Source organism: Nyctereutes procyonoides, unplaced genomic scaffold, assembly GCF_905146905.1.
Source record: "Nyctereutes procyonoides isolate TBG_1078 unplaced genomic scaffold, NYPRO_anot_genome, whole genome shotgun sequence".
In the NCBI taxonomy this organism is placed as follows: Eukaryota; Metazoa; Chordata; class Mammalia; order Carnivora; family Canidae; genus Nyctereutes; species Nyctereutes procyonoides.
Genome location: NW_026575133.1, coordinates 18,383,717 through 18,408,755, shown reverse-complemented (window position 1 = coordinate 18,408,755; position 25,039 = coordinate 18,383,717). Strand labels below are relative to the sequence as shown.

Sequence of the window (25,039 nt, the reverse complement as noted above, 5' to 3'; positions counted from 1 at the left end):
GATTATTTTTGATAGATCCATATTGCATAAAATCACAATGCATTTTTGAGAAACATTAAATATAAATGTTCTTTTAATTAATTAGAATTTAACTGAGAGAAACTACTATAAATATATGCTCATAATTGTATTTTACCTTAATGTACTGACATATAATAAACTGCATGACAATATGAATCAATATTTCGTAAGTATTCTAAATAAAGCACTGGTACTAAAAAAGAATCAGAATGTAAACCCAGTAAATACAGGAAAGTAAGGTATATATAGTATATATCTCAAAACTCTATAGCAATTAATGCTTAAAGAATGTGGAGCTGACTTCCAGAATGGCAATATAGGGAATTCCAAAAACTATCTATAAGGAGAGAACTGTAATTGGTAAAAATTACCCAAAGAAAAGGACATTTAAGTTCTCAGAAAAAATTAGTAAGAGCAACAACAAATAAATATTTACTCAAGAATATCTACTAAATTTCAGTAAGAACAGAGTCATCCATGATATCTGACCCATTATCTACTCCAATCCTTCCCCCATCAGTATCCCCCGTCGCCACATAAACACACAACCAGTTTGGTAAGACATAAGTTCAACCCCAAGTGGGTAAAGCTAAGAACAGAGAGCTCCTTCATTCCTCAGCTCCTAGTCCAGACCACTGATTTCTAACCAGGAATAGCAGACAGCCAACTTTTCTCACGGCCCCCAGCTCTGAGTGACAGAAGCTCTATTCGAGGAGAAAGCATGAGAGGTCTAAATGCTCATCCTCTACCTAGCCCCCATTTATAGGGTGCAAGCTATACACCAGGTCTCACAGGCTAAGAGGGCCAACAAATTTTCACCCACATCAGTCATAGGAAAGGAGTTCCATGCAAGCTGGGAAGAGCAAAGGCCACCATCCCCATCTATTACCCTGCACAGTAGTATCACTCCAAGAGGAACTACTAACCCCACTTACAATTCCAAGGTACTAGAGCACAGACTCTCATCCTATCCCACACCAGGGAGAGGCAAGCTAAGAAAAAAGGAAGTGCCATAGATCTTCCAAGGGAACTGAGTTTATTTGTAACAGAAGGTAGGAAACTTTAAGCCTTAAGGGCACTCTCAAAAATAATGGAGATTTCTTTGTAAGCAATTAAAAGATAGTTGGCAACTCCATGAGAACATTCAGCAAAAACATAGAAATTTGCCAGAGAAAAGCAGGGGGAAAGACAGCTAATAAAAGCCCTATGAGGGTCAGAATCTCTAAGATTGGCCAAAGACTGCCCCTGAAAAAGGGTTGAGATTAAATTCAAGTATAATAAGGAGCAATTTATGACCCAGATCATGGTTGAGAATAATAGAGCAGTCAGGCAGCAGTTAGTTGTTGCCAGCAGATGGTTGTAATAGAGTCAGACAGTTTACCAGGGAGGTCAGAGGAAAAATTCAGAAAGCCCTGCTAACACCACTGTCATCCAGGGGTGATTCAGTGCATCTCCAGGCTGCTTCCTTTGAGGAGCAACATCAGAGGATCCACTGAAGGAAGAAAAAGACTTCACTAAAACAGTTCAGCGAAGTCGCTAAATAAATAATATTATAAAAGTTCCAGAAAAGGAGGAAAGAGCAGGATCCAGAGTTGCTACAATATGTTATCTAAATTGTCCAGTGCAGGCAACAAAATGCATGCAAATTATGGCATGCCATGAACTAGGATAGAGTAACCTATAGACAGGGGGAAAAGCAGGCAACAGAATTGCCTTTGAGAGACCACAGATGTCAGATGAAGCAAAAAAGACTTCAAAGCCGCTATTATAAATATGTTCAGCCTTAAAAAACACAGGTTTAAAAAAGTAAAGGAAAATATGACAGTTTTATCAAATATACAATAAAAGATACAGAAGTCACCAAAAAAAAGAAAATCCAGAGTTCAAAAGTATAATAATAAAAATTTTTAAATTTACAAAGGAAGCCCAATGGTAAATTTCAGCAAGCAGAAGGAAAAAAATAAAAGTAGAAGATAGAAAAACAGAGATTCTGCTATCTGAAGATTAAGAAAAGAAAATGAACAGAGCATATAAGAAATGTGGAACATTATTAACAACTAAATACATTTACTAAGAATATTAATGCAGAGGAGAAAGAAGTAAAAAGTTTTCCAAATATGTCTGATAAACATCTGCAACTCATATAATTGATAAAGGACTTAACACTCAAAATATATAAAGACTTCATAACTCAATAATAAACAGATAAATTCAAATAAAATAATAGGCAAAGGACCCTAATAGGCATTTCTCCAAGAGAGCTATATAAATGGCCAATAAGCATATGAAAAGATGCTGAATATAATCAGCCATTATAACAATGCAAATCAAATCTATAATGAGATACCACTTCATACCCACTAGGGGGGGCTATAATCAAAATGTTGGACAGAAACAAGTGTTGACAAGGATATGGGGAACTTAGAATCCTCATACACTGCTGGTGGAAATGTAAAATGGTGCTGCAGCCACTATGGAAAACAGTCTGGCAGTTCCTCAAAAATTAAATTGTAGAGTAACTACAGAGCTGGCAAATCCACTCCTAGATATATACCCAAGATCAATGAAACCAAGCCTCTACACAAAAACATCTATGCAAATGTTCATAGAAGTATTAACAATAGCTAAAAAGTGGGAACAACTCCAATTTCCATCAACTGACAAATGGATAAAATGTGGTATATCCATACAATGGAATATATTTTGACAAAAAAAAATAAATTAAGTGCTGATACATGCTACAATATGAAATCATGCTCTCACTAATGCTTAAAGAAGTCTATTATTAAGAAAATAAAACACATATTGTATCATCCATTTATAAGTCCTGAAGAAAAATCTTTAGAGACAGAAGGTAGAATAATGCTTACCAAGAGCTGTGGGTTTGAAGGGAAATAAGGATTAACTACTAATAAGTATAGGGTTTCCTTTTGCAGGGATAAAATGGTTCTAATTTGGGGCAATGATTGGACAACACAGTAAATAAACTAAAAACCATTTAACGGTATATTTTAAATGGGTGGATTTTATGGTATATGTATTATATCTCAATATGCCTGTAAAAGAAAGAATACCAGGCTTTCATAATAAACGACAAGAGTCATCTAGAAATTTGACTCCCATTCTATCCTAAGCCTTTCTGGTTACAAAGAAAGCTATAGGTTCAAAATTATATCACTATCATGCTCACTTCAGCAACACATATACAAAATTTTATCATTGACAAATATAGAGCACTTTCAAGTGCATAAAAATATGGCACATTCCCTTCTAAAATCTAGGGCAGCCCAGGTGGCTCAGTGGTTTAGTGCCACCTTCAGCCCCAGACCTGATCCTGGAGACCCGGGGATCGAGTCCCACGTCGGGCTCCCTGCATGGAGCCTGCTTCTCCCTCTGCCTGTGTCTCTGCATCTCTCTCTCTCTCTCTCTCTCTCTCACACACACACACACACACACACAAATAAATAAAATCTTTTAAAAAATAAAAAATAAAATATAGTGGTCTCTGATTTCTTTTTACAAAATAAACACTATCTAGTAAATAGTAAAGGAAATACATGGATCAAGGAAAAAACATTCAGTTACTAGAGAGAAACTTAAGCTGAAAACAGTTTTTATCTAATGATTAAGCAGATAGTATTTATCCAGGTATGCAAGGCTGATTAAACATTTGAAGGTCAAGTGATGTAATATATCACATCAATAGGAGAAAGAATCATAGCATCATATCAACAGATACAGAAAAAATCATTTGACAAAATCCAGCATCTATTCATGATAAAAACTCTCAGCAAACTAGGAATAGAGGGGAACTTCCTCAGTTTGATAAAAGAATTTACAAAAAACAAAAATCATACTTAACAGTGAGAAACTAGATTTTTTCCTTTTAAGAAGAGGAACAAGGTAAAATATACTCTATAACCACCTCTATTCAACACTGTACTAGAAGTCTTAACCAATGCAATAAGACAAGAAAAGATACACAAAATGGAAAGGAATAAATAAAACTATATTTGCTCACAGATGACATAATTTTCTACAGGGAAAATTCTGAAGAATCAAGCAGAAAATTCCAGGAACTAAGTGATTATAGCAAGGTTAAGGAATATAAGGTTAATAAACTAATATCAATTGCTTTCTTATACTTGAACAGCAATGAACAATGAATACTTGAAATTAAAGACACCATTTATATTAGCACCAAAAAAGAAAATTAAATGGGCATAAATCTAACAAAATATGTATAAGATCTATATGGAAAAAATTACAAAACTCCAATGAAAGAAATCAAAGATATTTTTTGATCCAGGTTTCTCATTGTCAGAAGGGATATACAAATGTGGAAGAGAGGAAGGCTAGAATAAACCCTGTGGCATTGTACTACATCATTATGCAGCTTAGACAAGGTTTAGGCAGACAGATACATAGAGACAGAGATATATGTATTACTATAAATAGATATAGATATGTATGTTTGCACATTTTCTGGCTCTATCTTCTGAAATGATCTGTAAACACATCAAAAAAACAATAAACACCCCCCCCCAAAAAAAAAAGAAAATAAACAAACCTAGTGCCCTAATCTTGGTTTTTTAAATTATTCTCCACTAAAATGAATGTGGGTTCCTTGGGGAAATTACTTATTCCAGCAGGGAAAGAATAAGATGTAAAATGAATTTTTTTTGTATGTGTGCCAGAAAGTGGAGGATTGCACAAAAAACAACAGGGACATGTGTAAAGAACACAGTAGCCTGGCTGGAAGGAGCTCAAGTGGCCAAATTTGGGACACATTAAGCAATAAAATAAAGAATAATATTAATTCATTATAAAACACTGAATAAAATAAAATCTATCAAGTCATACTGATTTAAGTGAAGAAAAATTCAGGGCACATTAGAAGGAATAATAAAACCAGATATCACCATTCAGTAGCCATCATGATAATAATTTTCTCACAAGAATGATCAGTGGATGCTAAAACTATTAGGTAAAGTTTAATAAGAAACAAAATACATAGTCTAAAAGTATCTCTAACCAGGTGTTTATTAATTTAAAAAGGAAAAACTGTCTTTACAGTTGAGAAAACTGGAACCATTTTAACCACCACTTTACCAATATATAAAGTTAACCTCTACAAGAATGTTCATAGCAGCCTCGTTCATGATATACTAAAGTAAAAATGACTGAAATGTCCATCAACTCATGAGTGAATAAACAATATGTAATATATTCATATAGTGAAATATTATTTGGCTATAAAAAATGAAATATTAAAATAACACCACAGGCAAATCTAGAGTCAGAAAGTAGATTAGTGGCTTCCAGGAGATGGAGGAAGAGTGTTTACGGAGGTATGTGATTTCTTTTGGGATGATGGAAATATTCTGGAAATAATAACGGTTGCAAAACATTATCAATATACTAAAAACCACTGAATTGTACATTTAAAAAACAGTTAAAGTAGAGATTTCTGTTATATGAATTTTATGTCAATAAAAATTGTTTTAAAAAAATCACAGAAGGATACATTTTGGTATTCTACCAAAAATTAAAAACCTGAATCTGGGATGCCTGGGTGGCTCAGTGGTTTAGCGCTTGCCTTCGGCCCACAACATGATACTGGAGTCCCAGGATCAAGTCCCACATCGGGCTCCCTGCATGGAGCCTGCTTCTCCCTCTGCCTGTGTCTCTGCCTGCCTCTCTCTCTCTCTCTCTCTCTCTCTCTCCCCCACTCCCTCTCTGTGTCTCTCATGAATAAATAAAATCTTTAAAAAAAAATGATGCTGCTGATATTAAAGATCCTAAAAGAACATAATGAACACCATTATAACAATTTAACAGAAGACATTGATTTCTTGAATAAATTCCTAAAAATATATCTCATCAAAACTTAAGAATAAATATAGCATCTAAATAGGTTTATAACCATTACATATGTTGGATTTCACACCTTAATTCTACACATAAAGTTGTTTTCTAACTCTTGAATTGAAAATTATCACCATAAAACATTCAGGAAAAAATACTCCCAGTCTTACACATACTGTTCCAAAGTATAAAAAGGAATAGTCCCCAACCTATTTTATGAGCCCCACATAAACTTATCACCAAAAAGCTGATAAGAATATGCAAGTAAAAAAAAAAAAGAAGAATATGCAAGTAAACCACATGCAAATCTCACATATTGATATCAATGCAAAAAAATTTATCAAAATGTTAGCATGCCAAAAAATAAGTAATACATATTAACTTAATAAGTAATACTAAGTCAAATATTAACCATATTTGACTTAACTCAAATTAGGTTTAAAATAACATGATTTTTTTTTTTTATAAATTAATTTTTATTGGTGTTCAATTTACCAACATACAGAATAACACCCAGTGCTCATCCCGTCAAGTGTCCCCCTCAGTGCCCGTCACCCATTCACCCCCACCCCCCGCCCTCCTCCCCCTCCACCACCCCTAGTTCATTTCCCAGAGTTAGAAGTCTTTATGTTCTGTCTCCCTTTCTGATATTTCTCACACATTTCTTCTCCCTTCCCTTATATTCCCTTTCACTATTATTCATATTCCCCAAATGAATGAGAACATACACGTTGTCCTTCTCCGGTTACTGTGGCCAAGTTCAAAAAGGGTGTTGCCTGAGTTCTCCTCTGGGATTTTGATGGAATCTTGTCTCACATTTAGATCTTTCATCTATTTTGAGTTTATCTTTGTGTATGGTGCAAGAGAGTGGTCCAGTTTCATTCTTCTGCATGTGGATGTCCAATTTTCCCAGCACCATTTATTGAAGAGACTGTCTTTCTTCCAGTGGATCGTCTTTCCTCCTTTATCGTATATTAGTTGACCATAAAGTTCAGGGTCCACTTCTGGGTTCTCTATTCTGTTCCATTGATCTATGTGTCTGTTTTTGTGCCAGTACCACACTGTCTTGATGAACACAGCTTTGTAGTACAACCTGAAATCTGGCATTGTGATGCCCCCAGATACGGTTTTCTTTTTTAAAATTCCCCTGGCTGTTTGGGGTTTTTTCTGATTCCACACAAATCTTAAAATAATTTGTTCTAAGTCTCTGAAGAAAGTCCATGGTATTTTGATAGGGATTGCATTATACGTGTAAATTGCCCTGGGTAACATTGACATTTTCACAATATTAATTCTGCCAATCCATGAGCATGGAATATTTTTCCATCTCTTTGTGTCTTCCTCAATTTCTTTCAGAAGTGTTCTATAGTTTTTAGGGTATTTTTTGAGAACCATTTGAATGGTAAATGGTTCTCTAACCTTTTATTTTCAGGTTGTAGGTGTCCTTCTGTCTAAAATGAGTCTCTTGTAGACAGCAAATAGATGGGTCCTGCTTTTTTATCCAGTCTGAAACCCTGCGCCTTTTGATGGGGTCATTAAGCCCATTCACGTTCAGAGTTACTATTGACAGATATGAGTTTAGTGTCATCATGATATCTATTTAGTCCTTGTTTTTGTGGATTGTTCCACTGAACTTCTTCTTAAAGGGGAGTTTTAAGAGTCCCCCTTAAAATTTCTTGCAGAGCTGGTTTGGAGGTCACATATTCTTTCAGTTCCTGCCTGTCTTGGAAGCTCTTTATCTCTCCTTCCATTTTGAATGAGAGCCTTGCTGGATAAAGTATTCTTGGTTGCATGTTCTTCTCATTTAGGACCCTGAATACATCCTGCCAGCCCTTTCTGGCCTGCCAGGTCTCTGTGGAGAGGTCTGCTGTTACCCTAATATTCCTCCCCATGAAAGTCAGGGACTTCTTGTCTCTTGCTGCTTTAAGGATCTTCTCTTTATCTTTGGAATTTGCAAGCTTCACTATTAGATGTCGAGGTGTTGAACGGTTTTTATTGATTTTAGGGGGGGATCTCTCTATTTCCTGGATCTGAATGCCAGTTTCCCTTCCCAGATTGGGAAAGTTTTCAGCTAGGATTTGTTCAAATACATATTCTGGCCCTCTGTCCCTTTCGGCGCCCTCGGGAACCCCAATTAAACGTAGGTTTTTCCTCCTTAGAGTGTCATTTATTTGCCTTAATCTGTCTTCATGGTTCTTTAATTGTTTATCTCTTTTTTCCTCAGTTTCCCTCCTTGCCATCAACTTGTCTTCTATGTCACTCACTCGTTCTTCCACCTCGTTAACCCTCGTCGTTAGGACTTCTAGTTTGGATTGCATCTCATTCAATTGATTTTTAATTTCTGCCTGATTGGATCTAAATTCTGCAGTCATGAAGTCTCGTGAGTCCTTAATGCTTTTTTCTAGAGCCCCCAGAAGACCAGCTAGACGGACCAGTGATACCCCCCCGTGTTCCAATACAACTTGTTTTTGGCCACTCTGCACTGAGCAAAATGACTAGAAGGAAAACCTCACCTCAAAAGAAAGAATCAGAAACAGCCCTCTCTCCCACAGAGTTACAGAATCTGGATTACACTTCAATGTCAGAAAGCCAATTCAGAAGCACTATTCTACAGCTACTGGTGGCTCTAAAATAACATGATTAAAGTAAGCACTCACAGTAAATTATTTACTAGAAAAATCAGATAATCATCCTCCAAAAATACCTTTGATAAAATCCATCCATTCATGATATAAACCCTTAGCAAACCAGGGGGAAAGGGATCTTTCTTAAGAACAAGAGGTATATAGAGGTATATTGATGTTCCACAGGGAACATCATTCTTACTAAAGAAACACTGAAAGCATTTTGTTAAAGCTCAGAACTCAAAATGGATGACTTTTAATTCCTATTCAGCACTGAACTGGAGGTAGTTGCTAAAATGATTAAGGTGAGAAAAATAAAAAGCTGTAAGACCCAGAAAGAAAGAAACAAAACTACCATTATTCGCATATAATCTGACCATCTATTATAAAAAACTGCAACAATCTACATATAAGTGACTAAAATACAGCAAGTTATCAGACATAAAGGTAACATAAAAAACTGCATCTCCATATATCAGTCCCAAAAGAAATAAAAAGATAATGTACTAGTTGAATAGCATCCCCTAAAACTCACGTCCACCTCAAGTTTGAGAATAAGATCTTATTTGTAAATAATCTTTGCAGATTTAATTAGCTAAGTAAAATGAGATCTCACTAGATTAGAGCAGGCCCTAAGTCCAACGATTGGTGGCCTCATAAGAGGGCCATGTGAAAACACATACGCACACACAGGAGGAAGGCAATGGAAAGACAGAAGCAGACATCAGAGTGATGAATGCAGTTATAACCAAAGAATACCCAGGATTGCTCAGTCACCAGATGCTAAAAGGCAACAAAGGATTTTTCCCCAGAGCCTTTGGAGAAAGTATGGCCGATGTGACACTTTATTTTCCTTTCTGACTTATACCCTACAGAATCATGAGAGGATAAATTTCTGTTGTTTTAAGGCATCAAATTTGTGGTAATTTGTTATCTCAGCCTTAGAAAACTAACGGAGATATCATTTAGAAAACTATAAAAAATATAAAACACCTAGCAATAATTCTAACAAAAATCTATTAGTATTACAGGCCATAAAAGGTACAGCCACTCTGGAAAACAGTGTGGAGGTTCCTCAAAGAGTTAAAAATAGAGCTACCCTACGACCCAGCAATTGCACTACTGGGGATCTACCCCAAAGATACAGAGGCAGTGAAAAACTGAGACACCTACACTTCAATGTTTCTAGCAGCCATGTCCACAATAGCCAAACTGTGGAAGGAGCCTCAGTGTCCATCGAAAGATGAATGGATAAAGAAGATGTGGTCTATGTATATGAATATTACTCAGCCATTAGAAATGACAAATACCCACCATTTGCTTCAACGGGGATGGAACTGGAGGGTATTATGCTGAGTGAAGTTTGTCAATCAGAGAGGGACAACCATTAAATGGTTTCATTCATATGGGGAATATAAAAAATAGTGAAAGAGATTAAATGGGAAAGGAGAGAAAATGAGTGGGAAATATCAGAGAGGGTGACAGAACATGAGGGACTCCTAACTCTGGGAAACAAACAAGGGGTAGTGGAAGGGGAGGTGGGTGGGGAAATGGGGTGACTGGGAGATGGGCAATGAGGGGGGGCACTTGACGGGATGAGCACTGGGTGATATGCTGTATGTTGGCAAATTGAACTCCAATAAAAATATATATATACAAAAAAAATGTATGGTCCAGGACAATTGGATATCCACATTAAAAAGAAAAAAAAAAAGAAAAGAAAGAAAGAATGGATCCCTACTCAGTTGGATTAAAAACTAAATGTGAGAGTCAAAACTATAAAATGTTGGTAGGGAATATAAAAAATATTGAGATAGGAAAGTATTATTTATGCAAAACACAAAATACAACCCACAGGATTTTGAAAAATAAAAGATTGATCATTTCTGCATTTAAATTAAAAATCTCCATTCATTAAACAATGTCATACAAAGAGCAGAATGAAAATTTGCAATCTGGGAGAGAAAAGGTTTGCAAAGTATTAAACTAACAAATAATTAACAGCAAAAAGAAGGATACACAAAATAACCATTATGATAAAATGGGAAGAAGAGATATATGGACAATAAACACCTATTTAGTAATCAGGGAAATGCAAAACGAAATGGGAACATCATTTCATACCCATCATTTTGATAAAATTTATTTTAAAACTCAAACACCACAATTTGAAGAGATTGTAGAGAACTGGAAACTCCCATTCATGACTGGTGAAGGTATAAATTAGTAAAATGATAATGGAGTATAGTTGGGTAAAATTGAGCATGGCACTGCCTATGACCAAGGATTTATAATCAAGGAAATAACCTAGAGAAACCTATATATGAAATAAGAGAAGAACAGTAAGAACATATAAACTATGACTGTCCATAATAGCAAAACTTGGTACATTTCAAATACCATCCACAGTAGAACAGAAAATATAAAAAGGATCTATTTTCACACATTGTCTCTTACGCAAGACTACAACTCTGCCAGCAACTCTACCATACCTCCCTCTTCCTCCTAAAAGATCATTTCATACCTTATCTCCTCTCTTCAAACCTCAAATGTCCAATCCCCGATTCTTTTTTTTTTGGGGGGGGGGATATAATTGACACAAAACATTACATTAGTTTTAGGTGTACAACACAGTGATTCAACAACTCTGTACCTTATGTTATGCTCACAAGTGTAGCTATCATTTGTCACTGAACAACACTGCTATAGTACCACTGACTATATTCCCTCTGCTGTTCCTTTTATTCTCATAGTCATACACTCCATAACTGAAAATCTGTATCACCCACTTAACCTCGTCCATTTTGCCCATCCCTCCACCCTCCTAAATATCCCTCCTTCTCACTCCCAAGTGGTAACTTAACTTTCTATTTCATTAAGAATAAAAAAAATCAAAATCTTCACAAGTTCTCTCCACTTCTACCCATTTGCCTGCAACCATATTCATAAAACTTGCCTTTTCTCCTATTCCTGTGAATAAAATGTCTATGCTCCTAAAAGCTATCCTATTTATGTTCACTAGATCCTACTGCTACTTGTTCTAAGTACATCCCTCTAGCAAATTCCTCCCTTTCTTGCATCATTTTTGTTTATTTTTTACATCTTATTGATCATCCTGTAAGCCAAAAAACATATTTCTCCAAACTTAAAAAAACAAAAGCCCTCTTTTGTTCCCACCTCCTTTAACCCCCACTGCCCTACTTCTCTCCCTTACAACCAAACTCCTCAGAACATTTACCACTTATCTGCAATTCTTCTTCCATCCTGACTAGAATTCATGCTAATCGGAATTTCATTCTACCACTCCACTTATATCAAGGTCACCAAAAAAACTCCAGTTTACCAGATTCCACGAACATTTCCTAATTCTCATATTATTTCACCCAACAGCAGCTTCTGATGGGTGACAAATTTCCTCCCTCCTTTGAAACACACTCTTGGCTTCTAGAACATATACTTCCCTGGTTTTTCCTGCTGACCCATTAACTGCTCATTCTGTCTCTTTTTCTGATTATTTATCCTTACTTCTCTGACCAGAAAATTAGCGTCCAGATGCCCAAATTCCAATATCCAGCTACCTATTTAACATATACACTAGGATGTGTAATCTATATCTCAAATTAAATGTATCTAATACTTCTAATCTTCCTCTACACCAAACTTACTCCTCTCACAAATTTCATAAATTTCATCATCTCCATTAATGCCAACTCCATGCTTTCAGATATTAAGGCCAAAAGCCTAATTCTCTTTCACTTGTTCTCTCTTCCACTCTATTTCCAATCCCTTAGTCTATGCAATCTCTCTTGGCTCTACCTTGAAAATATACTCAGGATCTAACCAAACCTCATCACTTGCTCATTGCCTCCTTGGTCCCAGGTGCTATCATTTGTCTCTTAGATTATTATACTAGCCTCCTAAATGGTGTTCTTTCTTCTGCTCTTGCATCATAATCACAACACAGCAGCCAAAACCTAAGGCAGAGTATCTCATATCTCTATTCAAAACCCTCCAATGGCTTCCCATATCAGTGTGAAAAGTCAAAATCCCTTTATTGAGCTTGATGTATCTATGTGACAGTGTTCACAATTACCACTTTAAGGTCGTCTTCCACCATTTCACCTAACCCACTCTAAGACCCTCTACTCCAGCTATACTGGCCACTTTGCATTTCAAATGATAAGCATATTCCCATTCAAGGTTTTTGCACTAGCTTTCCATTTGTCCCTCAGATTCTGGCATGGCTCCTCTCTAACCTCTTTCAGGTCGTTACTCACATATGTTCTTGGTGATGTCTTCTCTCACTACCCTATCGAAATATAGAAACCTAAAACTAATCCTCTTTCCATGCTTTCTGTTTCCTCCATAGCGCTTATTGACATTTAAATATACTTTACTTATTTCCATTTTTATTATCTACCTCCCCCATTAAAATATGTCTAACACATACATTTGATTTTTTAAAAAGATCTCTAAGGAAAACATACAATGTTTAACAATAAGATTCAAAATTCAAAAACAGACAAACTAAAGAGACTAAATATGTTTTTTTTACATATTAAAAAAACAATGGAAAGCAAAAAATAATACAATATTAAGAATAATGGTTATCTCTTTCAGGGATAATGAAGGGAATGCCATCACGGAGGTACACATGAGATCTTCTTGGGGGGTATTGTAATGTCCTCTTACTTAGCTCAGGTGGATGAGGTGTTTACTACATTATTGTTCTAAAACTATAAACATATGCTTTCAGATGCCATATTCATTATTTCCCAGTTTATAAAAGAGTACTAGGAAAAAAGTAAGTCCTCTATATCTCAAAAATTACCTTAAAAGGTAGAGCTCTAAAGATATGTGTATTTCTTCAAATTATCAGTATGTGATTTTAACTACACCTTCCAAAATTCCAAATCCCATAACATACCATGATGTTTATTTTCTTAAGATTTTATTTATTTATGGGATGCCTGGGTGGCTCAGCGGTTGAGCATCTGCCTTCACTCAGGGTGTGATCCTGCGGTCTGGGGATAGAGTCCCAAATCAGGCTCCCTGTATGGACCCTGCTTCTCCGTCTGCCTCTGTCTCTGCCTCTCTCTCTGTCTGTCTCTCTCTGTCTCTCATGAATAAATAAATGAAATATTTTTTTAAATAATATAAAATATATATATTTTATTTATTTGCAAGACAGAGAAAGAGAGAGAGAGCCAAGCAGGGTGAGGGGTAGAGAGAGAAGTACACTCCCTGCTGAGCAGGGAGCTTGATGCAGAACTCAATACCGAGCCTCCAGGATCATGACCTGAGCCAAAGGTAGACACTTAACTGACTGAGCTACCCAGGTGCCCCATATCATGATGTTTATAAAGACAATATTTTTTTTGCCTATATATTTTTTCATTTTAATAAATCTGCTGTACTACTTCTTTACACACATGTATGTGTATTTCTATTACTTCTCACATACACATGAATCATAAAATTTTAAATTATCTGTCTTCCTTACTGAGAACATCTTAAAATTATTCCCAACACAGTACTTGATAGAATCAACAATTTTGCTGAAAAAATTTCAGACACTAATCATGAAAAGAAATAAGCAAAGATGAACACCATATCATGTTCATCAGTATTTGCCAAAATGTAAGTAAACTAATAACATTTATAAAATTGTCCTGCATCACTTTCCAAAACCTGACAGCTAACATGTTAGAGAAATCACAAAAATTCAGTAATTTAATAAAATAGTTTTGAATCATTCAATGTAAAAATAACTCCCGTTATATCAATTTTAAGAAGGTAAAATAAGTCATTTTATGTAATCAGACATAGCATCATTATAAAAACACATTTTAAGTAACTGTGATTTCAAAAATTTTTATATATTATTCAAAGAATTAATATAGTACCAGAGAAGCATATCATTAGACTTGCACTTAACTTTTTAACATTTTTAGAAGTATAGCTGAATCTGTTTTCTTTCACTTGAAAAAAAAATGAAAAAAAATTACCTAGTTGATCATTACAGCTGTGTAAGTTGTAAATGATAATGTTTAATATATTCCTTATGTGCTAAAGTTTACTGGGCTTTTTCACAGACTAAAGAACACAGCAGTAGAGGAAAGGACCTCAAAAAAAGGTCTAGAAAATCTGAAGTTTCCACAGAAAAGCCTCCTACTGTAAGCTCTACAAACGTTATGTGCAAAGAATGTTATGAGATATCTAACAAGGCTAAGAAATCAAAACAATGGCCCTGGTACCTAAAATCATTACAGCAAAGTTTGAAATCTCTTAAATGATGATACCAATTACTAGTACATTCTAACAATATAGATGGAAACATTTTTGAGAAATAGAACTCCCATAAATACAGGAAGGAATGTTTGCTCTCTTTTACTCTTTAAAGAAACCTAACTCAACTAGTCCTGAAGTAGTAGAGTAGCAGCAATGGCTTGGGGCGTATCTGAACTTTTATATCTCAATCCTTTTCTAACAATGGCAGAAAAAAAATGTATTTTGGTAACTATATATTAAAAATTGACCCTCTTTCATTATTCCAATTATCATAAACTATAAGCATATAATATTAAACCCAGAGTCAAATCAAATACAGATTTCTATTTTTAAATAAACTTTTATGACTTTATATCAAAAAGTAAGCATAATTTAAGAGTATAGTTTAATGAGTTATCACAAACTGAATACCCATGTGCAACCACTCCAGAAGCTTCCCTATTGCTCATCAATTGCTATTCAATTCTTTCTAGCCTAAGACAATCCCTGTTATAACTTTTTAAGACGATAGATTAATTTCTGCTGGTGCTAAACTTCATATAAGTAGAATCATACTATATTCTGTGTCTGACTTCTTTTGGTCAACATTATTTTGGTGAGCTACAACTGCATGGATGCCTACAGAGATGATTCTTTCATTTTCATTATTGCATAGCATTCCACTGTGAGAATATATAACATATCCTTTTGAATCAATGACAGATATTTCACTTGTTTCCAATTATTGATTATTATAAAGAAGCTGTCATGAATACTCTTCTATATGACTACAGTTCACACATATATGCAGTTGTTGGGATACATCCTAGAATAACGATTTCAGAGGATTCATACATTATGAGTGTGAGTGTATTCAAATTTAGCAGAAACTGTCAAAAGTTTTTTCAAGATGCTTCTAGCAGTTGATACACACTTGATATTTGCAATCTGGTAAGTTTTAGCCATTTAAGTGGATGTGTGGTGGTACATCAACATTTTCTTAATTTAAATTGCCCTAATGACTAATAAAGTTGAGCACCTTATAAAATGTATTTTGGCCATCCAAATATCCATTTTTGTGAAGTATCTGTTCAACACTTTTACATATGTTCTATTGAGATATCTGACATTTTCCCATTGATTTGTAGTTCTTCTCAGTATTTTCAGAAAGAGAGTCCTTTGTTGGCTTCCTGTGTTGCAAATACCTCCCACAATGCAACTTGCCTTTTAACCTTCTTGTTTTTGGATATTTTTAGACATATATAGTTCAGCTTATCATTTCTTGTTTATTAATAGTACTTAAATAATAAATATTTAAATTTAAAACTTAAAAATTAAATTTAAAAGTCTTTCTTTACCAATGATATAAAGATATTTGTGTCATCTTGTACCATACTTATTATTTTATCTTCCATATTTGGATCCATAATTGATCTGAAACTGATTTTTGTGGATGGTGTGAAGTAGGTCCCAATATTCAGTTTTTCAATCATGTATCTTACTGGCCTACAATAATTTATCATAAAAATAGCTCTGTAGTTCAACTTTGTCATAAATTAAAAGTCCACAAATGGGTACATCTGGAATTCTTATTTGCCGTATTGGCCTACTTCCTTATTTTTGCAACAACACTTAATTACTATAGCTTCAAAATCATGAGATCTGGTAGAGAAGTCCTCTAGCTTTGTTTTTCATATAAATTTCAGAATATTCATGTCAACTTCTAAAAAAAAACTTGCTATAATTTTGTTTAGGATTACATTGAATTTACAAATCAATTTCAGCAAAGTAGAAATCTCTACAGGGGTGCCTAGGTGGCTCAGTTGGTTAAGTGTCTTATCTTCAGATGAGATGATGATCCCAGGGTTCCGAGCCTGGCATCCAGTTCCCTGCTCAGCAGGTAGTCTGTTTTCTCTCTCCCTCTGCCCCCCCTCCCTGGCTCATGCATGCTGTCTCCCAAATAAACAAATAAAATCTAAAAAAAAAAAAAAAAAATAGACATCTCTACAATATTCAATTTTTTGAACAATTATCATAATGTATTCTCCATTTATTTATATCTTATTTATTTCTCACTTAAATAAGGCTTTATAATTTGTATAAAGTTACTGCATACATGTCATTGCATTTACTCCATAGGTATTAATGTTCTTATAATCACTTAAATTGCATTGCTTTTACATTACCATTTTCCAAACAACTAGCTTTGTTGATTTTTGGTAGCTATATGGATAATCTTCATCATGTTTCTTTTCTATTTCATTAATTTGTGTTATCTCATGTTCTCTCCCTTTTTCCTATCTTTATTTAATTATTCTTCTTTCAGGATTAATCTGCTATCCTTTTTCTAATAATTTCTTGAGATTATGTTTACACCACAGATTTTCAGGCTTTTTATATATTTTTTAATAATTTATATATTTTATATATTTTATTTTATATTATTTATAATAATTATATTATATAAATATCATATTTTATATATTTTATTTAAATTTTTTTATATTTTTAATATTTTATTTAATTTTTCATAAGAGATAGAGAGAGAGAGAGAGAGAGAGAGAGAGAGAGAGAGAGAGAGGCAGAGACATAGCCAGAGAGAAAAGCAGGCTCCCTGTGAGGAGCCTGATGTGGGACTTGATCCCAGGACCCCAAGATCATGACCTAAGCCAAAGGCAGAAGCTCTACCACTGAGCATCCCAGGTGCCCCTGATTCTCAGGTTTTGTAAAAATATTTTCTAATAAATGAACTTAAAATTATAAATGCCCCTCATGGTGGCACCATACACATTTTGATCTGTTATCATTCAGTACAAAATATTTTCTAACTTTTAGTATAATTTCTGTGACCAATTAGTTTTAAGAAATGTATTAATTCTAGACATCTTAGGGTTTTTCTAATTACTTTTGTGATCAATTACTTTGTATGATTTGAATCTTTTTAAATTTTTGAGACTTGCATTAAAACACAGCATATGGTAAATTTGGAAAATGTTCCATTTGTACTTGAAAATAGTGTATATTTGGCAGTCATAAGATAATATGCTCTCAAATACCAAAGAATACAAAATTATTAATTAGGCTATTGAAATCATTTATATTTTTTCTGTTTTCTGTTTTTTGTCTCCTTAAACTATCAGTTCCCAAGAAAATTGGATTTAAAAATCCCAATATAATGTCTCCCCCCACCCCCTTTTTTTTTTTTTTTTTTTGCTTTAACACAGTATTATAAGGTACATATAAATCCACTGTTATATCTTCCAGGTAGATGCCTGATTTAAATTCTTATCTGCCAAAAAAATAAAAAATAAAAAAAATTCTTATCTGATATTAGTAAAGCTATATCAACTTTCTTTTATTTAGCAATTGTGTATCTTCTTCCCATTCCTTTACTTTCAAATTTTCTAAATATTTTTATACTTTTGTATCTTTTCTAAGCAGCATACAGCTAGGCTTTGCTTTATACCAGGTCTAAAATCTCCTTAGCTTTTGATTGAAATATTTAGTCTCTTACAGTTACCATAATTTGAAATATTTATTTCCTTACATTCAGTGTAATTATTGACATACTTGGAATTAAATACACTTCCTACTTCCTTCATGTATCTCAACTAGACTTTCTCTTTTTCCATACCTTTCTTGTCTTCTAAGCCATTAAGTAGTATTCTTACTTTCCCCTCTATTAGCTTGTTAGATATGAAGTTTTACTTTTATTTTTGTTGCCTAGTAATTACATTATAAAGCCTTAATTATTGTGTACCATAAATTAGTTATCAATTTCTACATGTAACAAAAAAACCTTAGTATTTTAACGTCCTTTACCCTTCTTCCTAATTTATGAGCTGTTATTACCATGCAAATTTTATATCTATTTAAGCTTCTATTACTTTTATTAGTTAATATTATATTAATATTATATTAATATATATTAATAATAATCACTTCAGTTTACTATTAATTTCTAAATTCCTTCTAGTATCTGGTAACATTTATCTTTTTCTTCAATATTATTTCCTTTATTTTGTATTTCCTTTCATGGAAGTCTGCTCTTATCAAATTCTCTTAATTCTTGTTTTTCTAAAAAATATCCTTATTTTGGCTTTATTTTTTTTTTAATTTTTTATTTATTTATGATAGGCACACAGTGAGAGAGAGAGGCAGAGACACAGGCAGAGGGAGAAGCAGGCTCCATGCACCAGGAGCCCGATGTGGGATTCGATCCCGGGTCTCCAGGATCGCGCCCCGGGCCAAAGGCAGGCGCTAAACTGCTGAGCCACCCAGGGATCCCGGCTTTATTGTTTAAAGTTATTACACTGGGTGCAAAATTTTAGGCTGATTATTATTTCCTTCCAGCAATTTAAAGATCATGTTTTCTAAATTTCATTTTTTCTGTTAAGATATTAGTTGTCAGTCTTGCTGTTATTCCTTTAAAGAGAGTACAACTTTCTTCCTTTGACTCCTTTTAAATTTTTTTCTTCATGTTTGGATTTTCATTAGTTTTATCATGATATTTCTAAGTATAACTTTCTTTGTAGTTATTTCCCTTGGTGCTCATGGAAGTTTTCCAATTTGTAGCTTGATGTCTTTTATCACTTTTGAAATTCTTAGTCATTAAGACTTCAAATCATGCTCTATAAAATTTTCTCACTTTTCTTCCTCTTGACTCCAAACACATGCATGTTAGACCATTTCTACAGGTCCTTTATACTTCCTTTCCTATTTTATTTTCATTCTTCTCTTTATTTGGGTATGCGTCTTTGTTTTGATCTGTATTCCATCTCATTAATTCCCTCCTCAGCTGTATCTAACTTGTTAAACTCATCTAAGGAATTCTTAATTCATTTAATGTATTCTTCATTACCATAATTTCCATTTGATTCTTTAGTAAAAGTTTCCATTTGTCTCCTAATATTTTCTACATTTTATTTTAACGTCTCCGTCTGAAAACACCATTATCCTATAGCTATGTTTCTTATGACTATTTTTTATACCTTTTTCTAACACTCACCATTGTTTTATTTTGTATCAGATATTGCATAGGGTTTTTTTGAAGAAATAATTTGAGGCTCTGTGTTATACCTTCCCCAAGAGAGGATTTACTTTTGTTCTACTTAGTCTATGGGCAGCTCACCATAATCCAATGATTCAAAGTGAACTTACCTACACTAGCAGGCTTAGAACTTCAGAAACTAAGCCAAATCCTTAAGTGTGTAGCAAAGTCCATCTTCCTTAGCACACTTGAAGATCCAATTTTGGACCTCTATATTAATCAACAAAAGCTCTGCTCAGTTTTTTAGACAGCTTTCAGTATTTATAATTATCTAAAGGAAAATAGTTTCACAAAATGCCAATCTTACCCACCTTGACATTCCACCTATCCTAGATCTTGACCCACAAATTCTCACTGCCTTGGTAGTTCTAAAATGCCTAAAAATATGTAATTCCTAATTTTTCTCAGTAAAAATAATATTCCAAAATAATCCATTACACCAATGAAAAAGAACTCCTCCAAACATTTACTAATACCTCAACAAAGCAGCCTATCTACTAAACTATATCTACTAAAAAATGAAACTAGATTTTTAAGGTGGTAAAAATTTAAAATCAATCTGTACAATGGATATATATTTGTGATATTTTTAAATTACATATTTGATAAACTTGAAATATATTTTAATTGTTATATGAAAATAAAATTTAAAATTAAGCTAATGAGAAGTATTTACAAAACTTTAAGAATAGAAAAGTAATTTTGTATTCACTGATAATTTTACTGATTTTTATTAAAAACAGAACCAGTAAAATATTAAAATATCATATGCACCTATATTTCTAATAAGGTGCTGTAAATAATTTACAAATTATTTTAATAAATTCTCCTAAGGAATAAGTACCCAATGTTATTTGTGCATATATTAAAATTGCCAATATTGATAATATTCTTCTACACAAAAGTTCACTATGGGAAATTTTCAGGAAGGGAAATATATTAAAATCTGAGCAAATCCCATTCAAGTGGTGAGCAGCAAGTAACTCTCATTTTGACTTCATTCAAATAATACCCATGGTTCTCTTATCCATTCACATCACAAAAATATGTTAGGCTGACTGACAGTGCTTTAGTCACTAAATCACAATTCCTCTTGCTATCAAAACAAAAAGTGAAGGAGGAAAAGTTAGAAATGTTAAAGCATAAAATAAAATGCAATGGATAAATTATAAAAAAAAGTGATTTATTGGTTTTAATATTATAAAAATATAAAGACAAAATGAGAGTTACTTGCTGCTGGCTCACCACTTGAAATGGGATTTGCTCAGATTTTAATATATTTCCCTTCCTGAAAATTTCCCCATAGTGAACTTTGTGTAGAAGAAATATTATACAATATTGGCAAATTTAATATATGCCACAAATAACATTGGGAACTTATTCCTTAGGAGAATTTATTAAAATAAATTTGTTAAATTATTTACAGCACCTAATTAGTAGAAATATAGGTGCATATGATATTTTTAATATTTTACTGATTTTTATTAAAAACAGAACCAGTAAAATATTAAAATATCATATGCACCTATATTTCTAATAAGGTGCTGTAAATAATTTACAAATTATTTTAATAAATTCTCCTAAGGAATAAGTACCCAATGTTATTTGTGCATATATTAAAATTGCCAATATTGATAATATTCTTCTACACAAAAGTTCACTATGGGAAATTTTCAGGAAGGGAAATATATTAAAATCTGAGCAAATCCCATTCAAGTGGTGAGCAGCAAGTAACTCTCATTTTGACTTCATTCAAATAATACCCATGGTTCTCTTATCCATTCACATCACAAAAATATGTTAGGCTGACTGACAGTGCTTTAGTCACTAAATCACAATTCCTCTTGCTATCAAAACAAAAAGTGAAGGAGGAAAAGTTAGAAATGTTAAAGCATAAAATAAAATGCAATGGATAAATTATAAAAAAAAGTGATTTATTGGTTTTAATATTATAAAAATATAAAGAATAATAATATATTGATTAGACAAAAGGTAATAAAAATTACCAAATCCTCCAAAGGAAAAGTCTTATCTTTTTTAATTCCATCTTTCTTTTCAAATAAAATAAAAATTAGAATGTATGTTTGAAAATGAAGAGGGTAGAACAAATTAAACTTTGATGAAAAACTATTTCATTCAAACTCATAAAGTAATTTCATGGTAAGAGTTTATAAGAATGTATATAGTGTCTTAAAACTACAGAATCATTTCCAAGGTTTAACAAAGGTAAATATTTGAGTACAATAAAAATTCTACTTTAAAACTCATATATATATGTACATATATATGTGGAAAACTCATATAAATGGAAAAAATAAGTGAAAATTTAATAATATTTCAAACATAAAGAGAACATTATGTTTACAAATAGGCAATTCACTAAATAGGAAACACAAATGGCAAATGGATGCTTAGCCACAATAGTAATCTTGAGTATGCACAGTAAGTATCATTAAGATACCATGCAAATCCATTGCAAGTGCAAAAGGAAAATAGCTTCACAGTTACCAAATGTGGGTGGTAATATGAAGAAACAGGGACATTCACACCTAGCTGGTGAAGTGTACATTACCACAGTGACTTGAAATGCAAATGGGCAACATGTAGTAAAGTTGAGGATATAAATATCCTCAGACACAACAATTTATGTATATGCCCTACAGAAACGCTTACATATCTGCATGAGAAAACCAGCACAAGCTGTACAGTGTAACACTGTTTATAACAAGGACAAAAATTTACCTAAATGCAGAAGCTTTGCATTTCACAGGAAATTAGATGATGAAACTGAAAAATGCTTTTAAAATTTACAAATTATATTAAAATATGAGCGCAAAGAAAAAATCATGGAGCAGAAAATATCAAAGCTCAAAGTTACACTGGTAAGCAAACTTGCTCATCTGAATTGAACATGAGATCAGTACTTATAAGTAATGCATACAGAATAAGTATATCTATGTAATTAGAAAAAGTTTTAAAGTCAATCACTTAAAGTGATCATGAATACACTGAAAATGTGTTATTTTGTACCTCTGCTATACAAGAGAATTGTATTAGTTGAAATAAACGGGGAAAAAGGTAAAAATGTTTCCCTGAAAATATTTAATAAACACCACTATTATACGAATATAAAATAAAACAATGGCAAAGTTTCTCATCATATTTTTACCCAATCTACTCACCAAGTCTTAGTGTTAACTTCATACTTATAAAGATCATCTACCAATCCATATTTATTGCCTGGTAATGCTTTATAGCCTCCATGAACATAAATGGACTTTGTTATTTCATCATACACACTGGTATGTCCATATCCACCTTGGACAATAGCTCCTTTAGTTTCTGGAACAAGCCAAGTGTTTGATGCTGTAAGAGAAAGAAGATGAATCATGAAATTTAAGGAGTTTTTAAAAATTAACTAATATGTCACTCAACTACCAATACATAAATTCCAATAGCACATTTTTATGAGTAAAGTATAATTAACATTCACTTAATCAAAAACAATTATTAAATATTTGCTAGTTTACTATGTTAGGTGTTAGACATTGAAGTTGAGTAAGACTGGTCTTTCTGTAGATTAAACTCTGAAAATTGAAAATGCCAAATTTTTGGATGTACAACAGAAAAAGGAAAACTTTATTCTCACATACATTTCTGTATTTGTAAAGAACTCTGAGAAAAAGACTAACAAATAGTTTATGAAAGCCTATTATGTGACAAGCTCTGAATTAGTCACTGATATAGCAAAGATTTAAAACAGATATGATCCTCAACCCTTAGCAATTTTTAGCCCTGTGCTGGTCCTTCATCTCTTCTACAGAGCTGAATGAAAACCTAAACACTAAATTTCCAAGACTCCCTCGACAACTGTATGAACAGGTTTTACCAAGGGGGTACTTGTGAGAGATTAGAAGGTGAAAGTAACAAAGACATTCTACCTTCATCTCTAGCAGCATAACAGGCAGATGCTACAGTGGATAATAGCAGTGTGTGATCTTAAAGTAACAGCAGCAGGGGTAGTGTCTGCTCAATGGCAGCAGTGGCACCTAGAATAGTTCAGTGACAAATGCAATCCTAGGCTTCAGCCTGGGTGTTTGGCAGCTCCCAGATTTCTGGGTGACCCTCTCATTTTGTTGTCTCTAATACTCTTGTTATTATTAACTTCCTATACCTAAATCCCATTCCGCTTAGTATAGCTAAAAGGAACTTATTTCTTACTGCAAATTCACTGATATGATCATCAATCATATGCAAGACATGCTTCTAAGAATATGCAGATAAATAAAACACAGATCCTTGCCTTGGAAAATTTCAATTATAAAGAGTTAACTTTATAGAAATCTATCATTGGTCTTTAGATATCCACCCAGCCTATACCTCCATCTTCCCACTAACTAGTCATTTAACATTGGTATAGTAAGCATCTCAACTGCAAATACTCAAATCAAGTAATAGAAAATAAAGGGGATCTTAAAAATTGCTCACTTTTACATAATTCTAAGGTAATTAAGAAAGTGATACTTCAATGGTCAGAAAATATAGAAGTATCAAAAAGGGTCACTAAGCTAATTTTACTTTGATAAAACTAAATATATATGGAGAAATTTCAGAGCACACTTGTAACTAATAAGTATTACAGTTTGGAGGTAATTTCTAAAAAATGACATTAATAGTAACTTACCAGAAATAATTTAATATCCTTTAACCACTTATTAAAGCTCTACTCATCTAACCTAATTGAAGGTTTCCATATTTTTATTCGTTCTCCTTTTAATAAAGATAAGTTTGCCTCTTATTTTTTAAAAAATGTAGAAATAGAGGTCTTCAATGTACAAGTGAATATTACCTTCTCTCCCAGCCCACTACCTAGAAGTATTTTCACAATTTAGTTATGTTCAGACTACTTTCAAAATATAGTAATAAATATTTTTTACACATATACCAAATATATTTAAATTACAAACGTGCATCCATACCTATAAATACTTGTATCAAAAAAATCATGCTATTTTACTTTTTTCATTAAAACAAATAAATGGGGCATTCTTCCATGACCCATTTATTATTTTTCAACACCTAAATTCCTTTCTATTAAGGATACATAACTTATTTAAATAACTCTACATCGTGACTCATTTGGGTTTCAATTTGTTCCAAAAACCGATAATGTAATAAACAACCTTGCAATCAGCTCTAATATCAT

At 33.2% G+C, this 25,039-nt stretch overlaps 1 protein-coding gene across 2 annotated transcripts in view; it reads right to left on the bottom strand.

The window, feature by feature from the left end:
* Window positions 1–25,039, bottom strand: part of ATRNL1 (attractin like 1) — a 777,593-nt gene that overhangs the window by 659,885 nt on the left and 92,669 nt on the right. For both annotated transcript variants that reach the window (XM_055300426.1, XM_055300427.1), the window contains exon 9: window positions 23,016–23,199. In XM_055300426.1, the coding sequence (XP_055156401.1) occupies window positions 23,016–23,199 (184 nt within the window). The remainder of the gene's footprint in view (window positions 1–23,015; window positions 23,200–25,039) is intronic.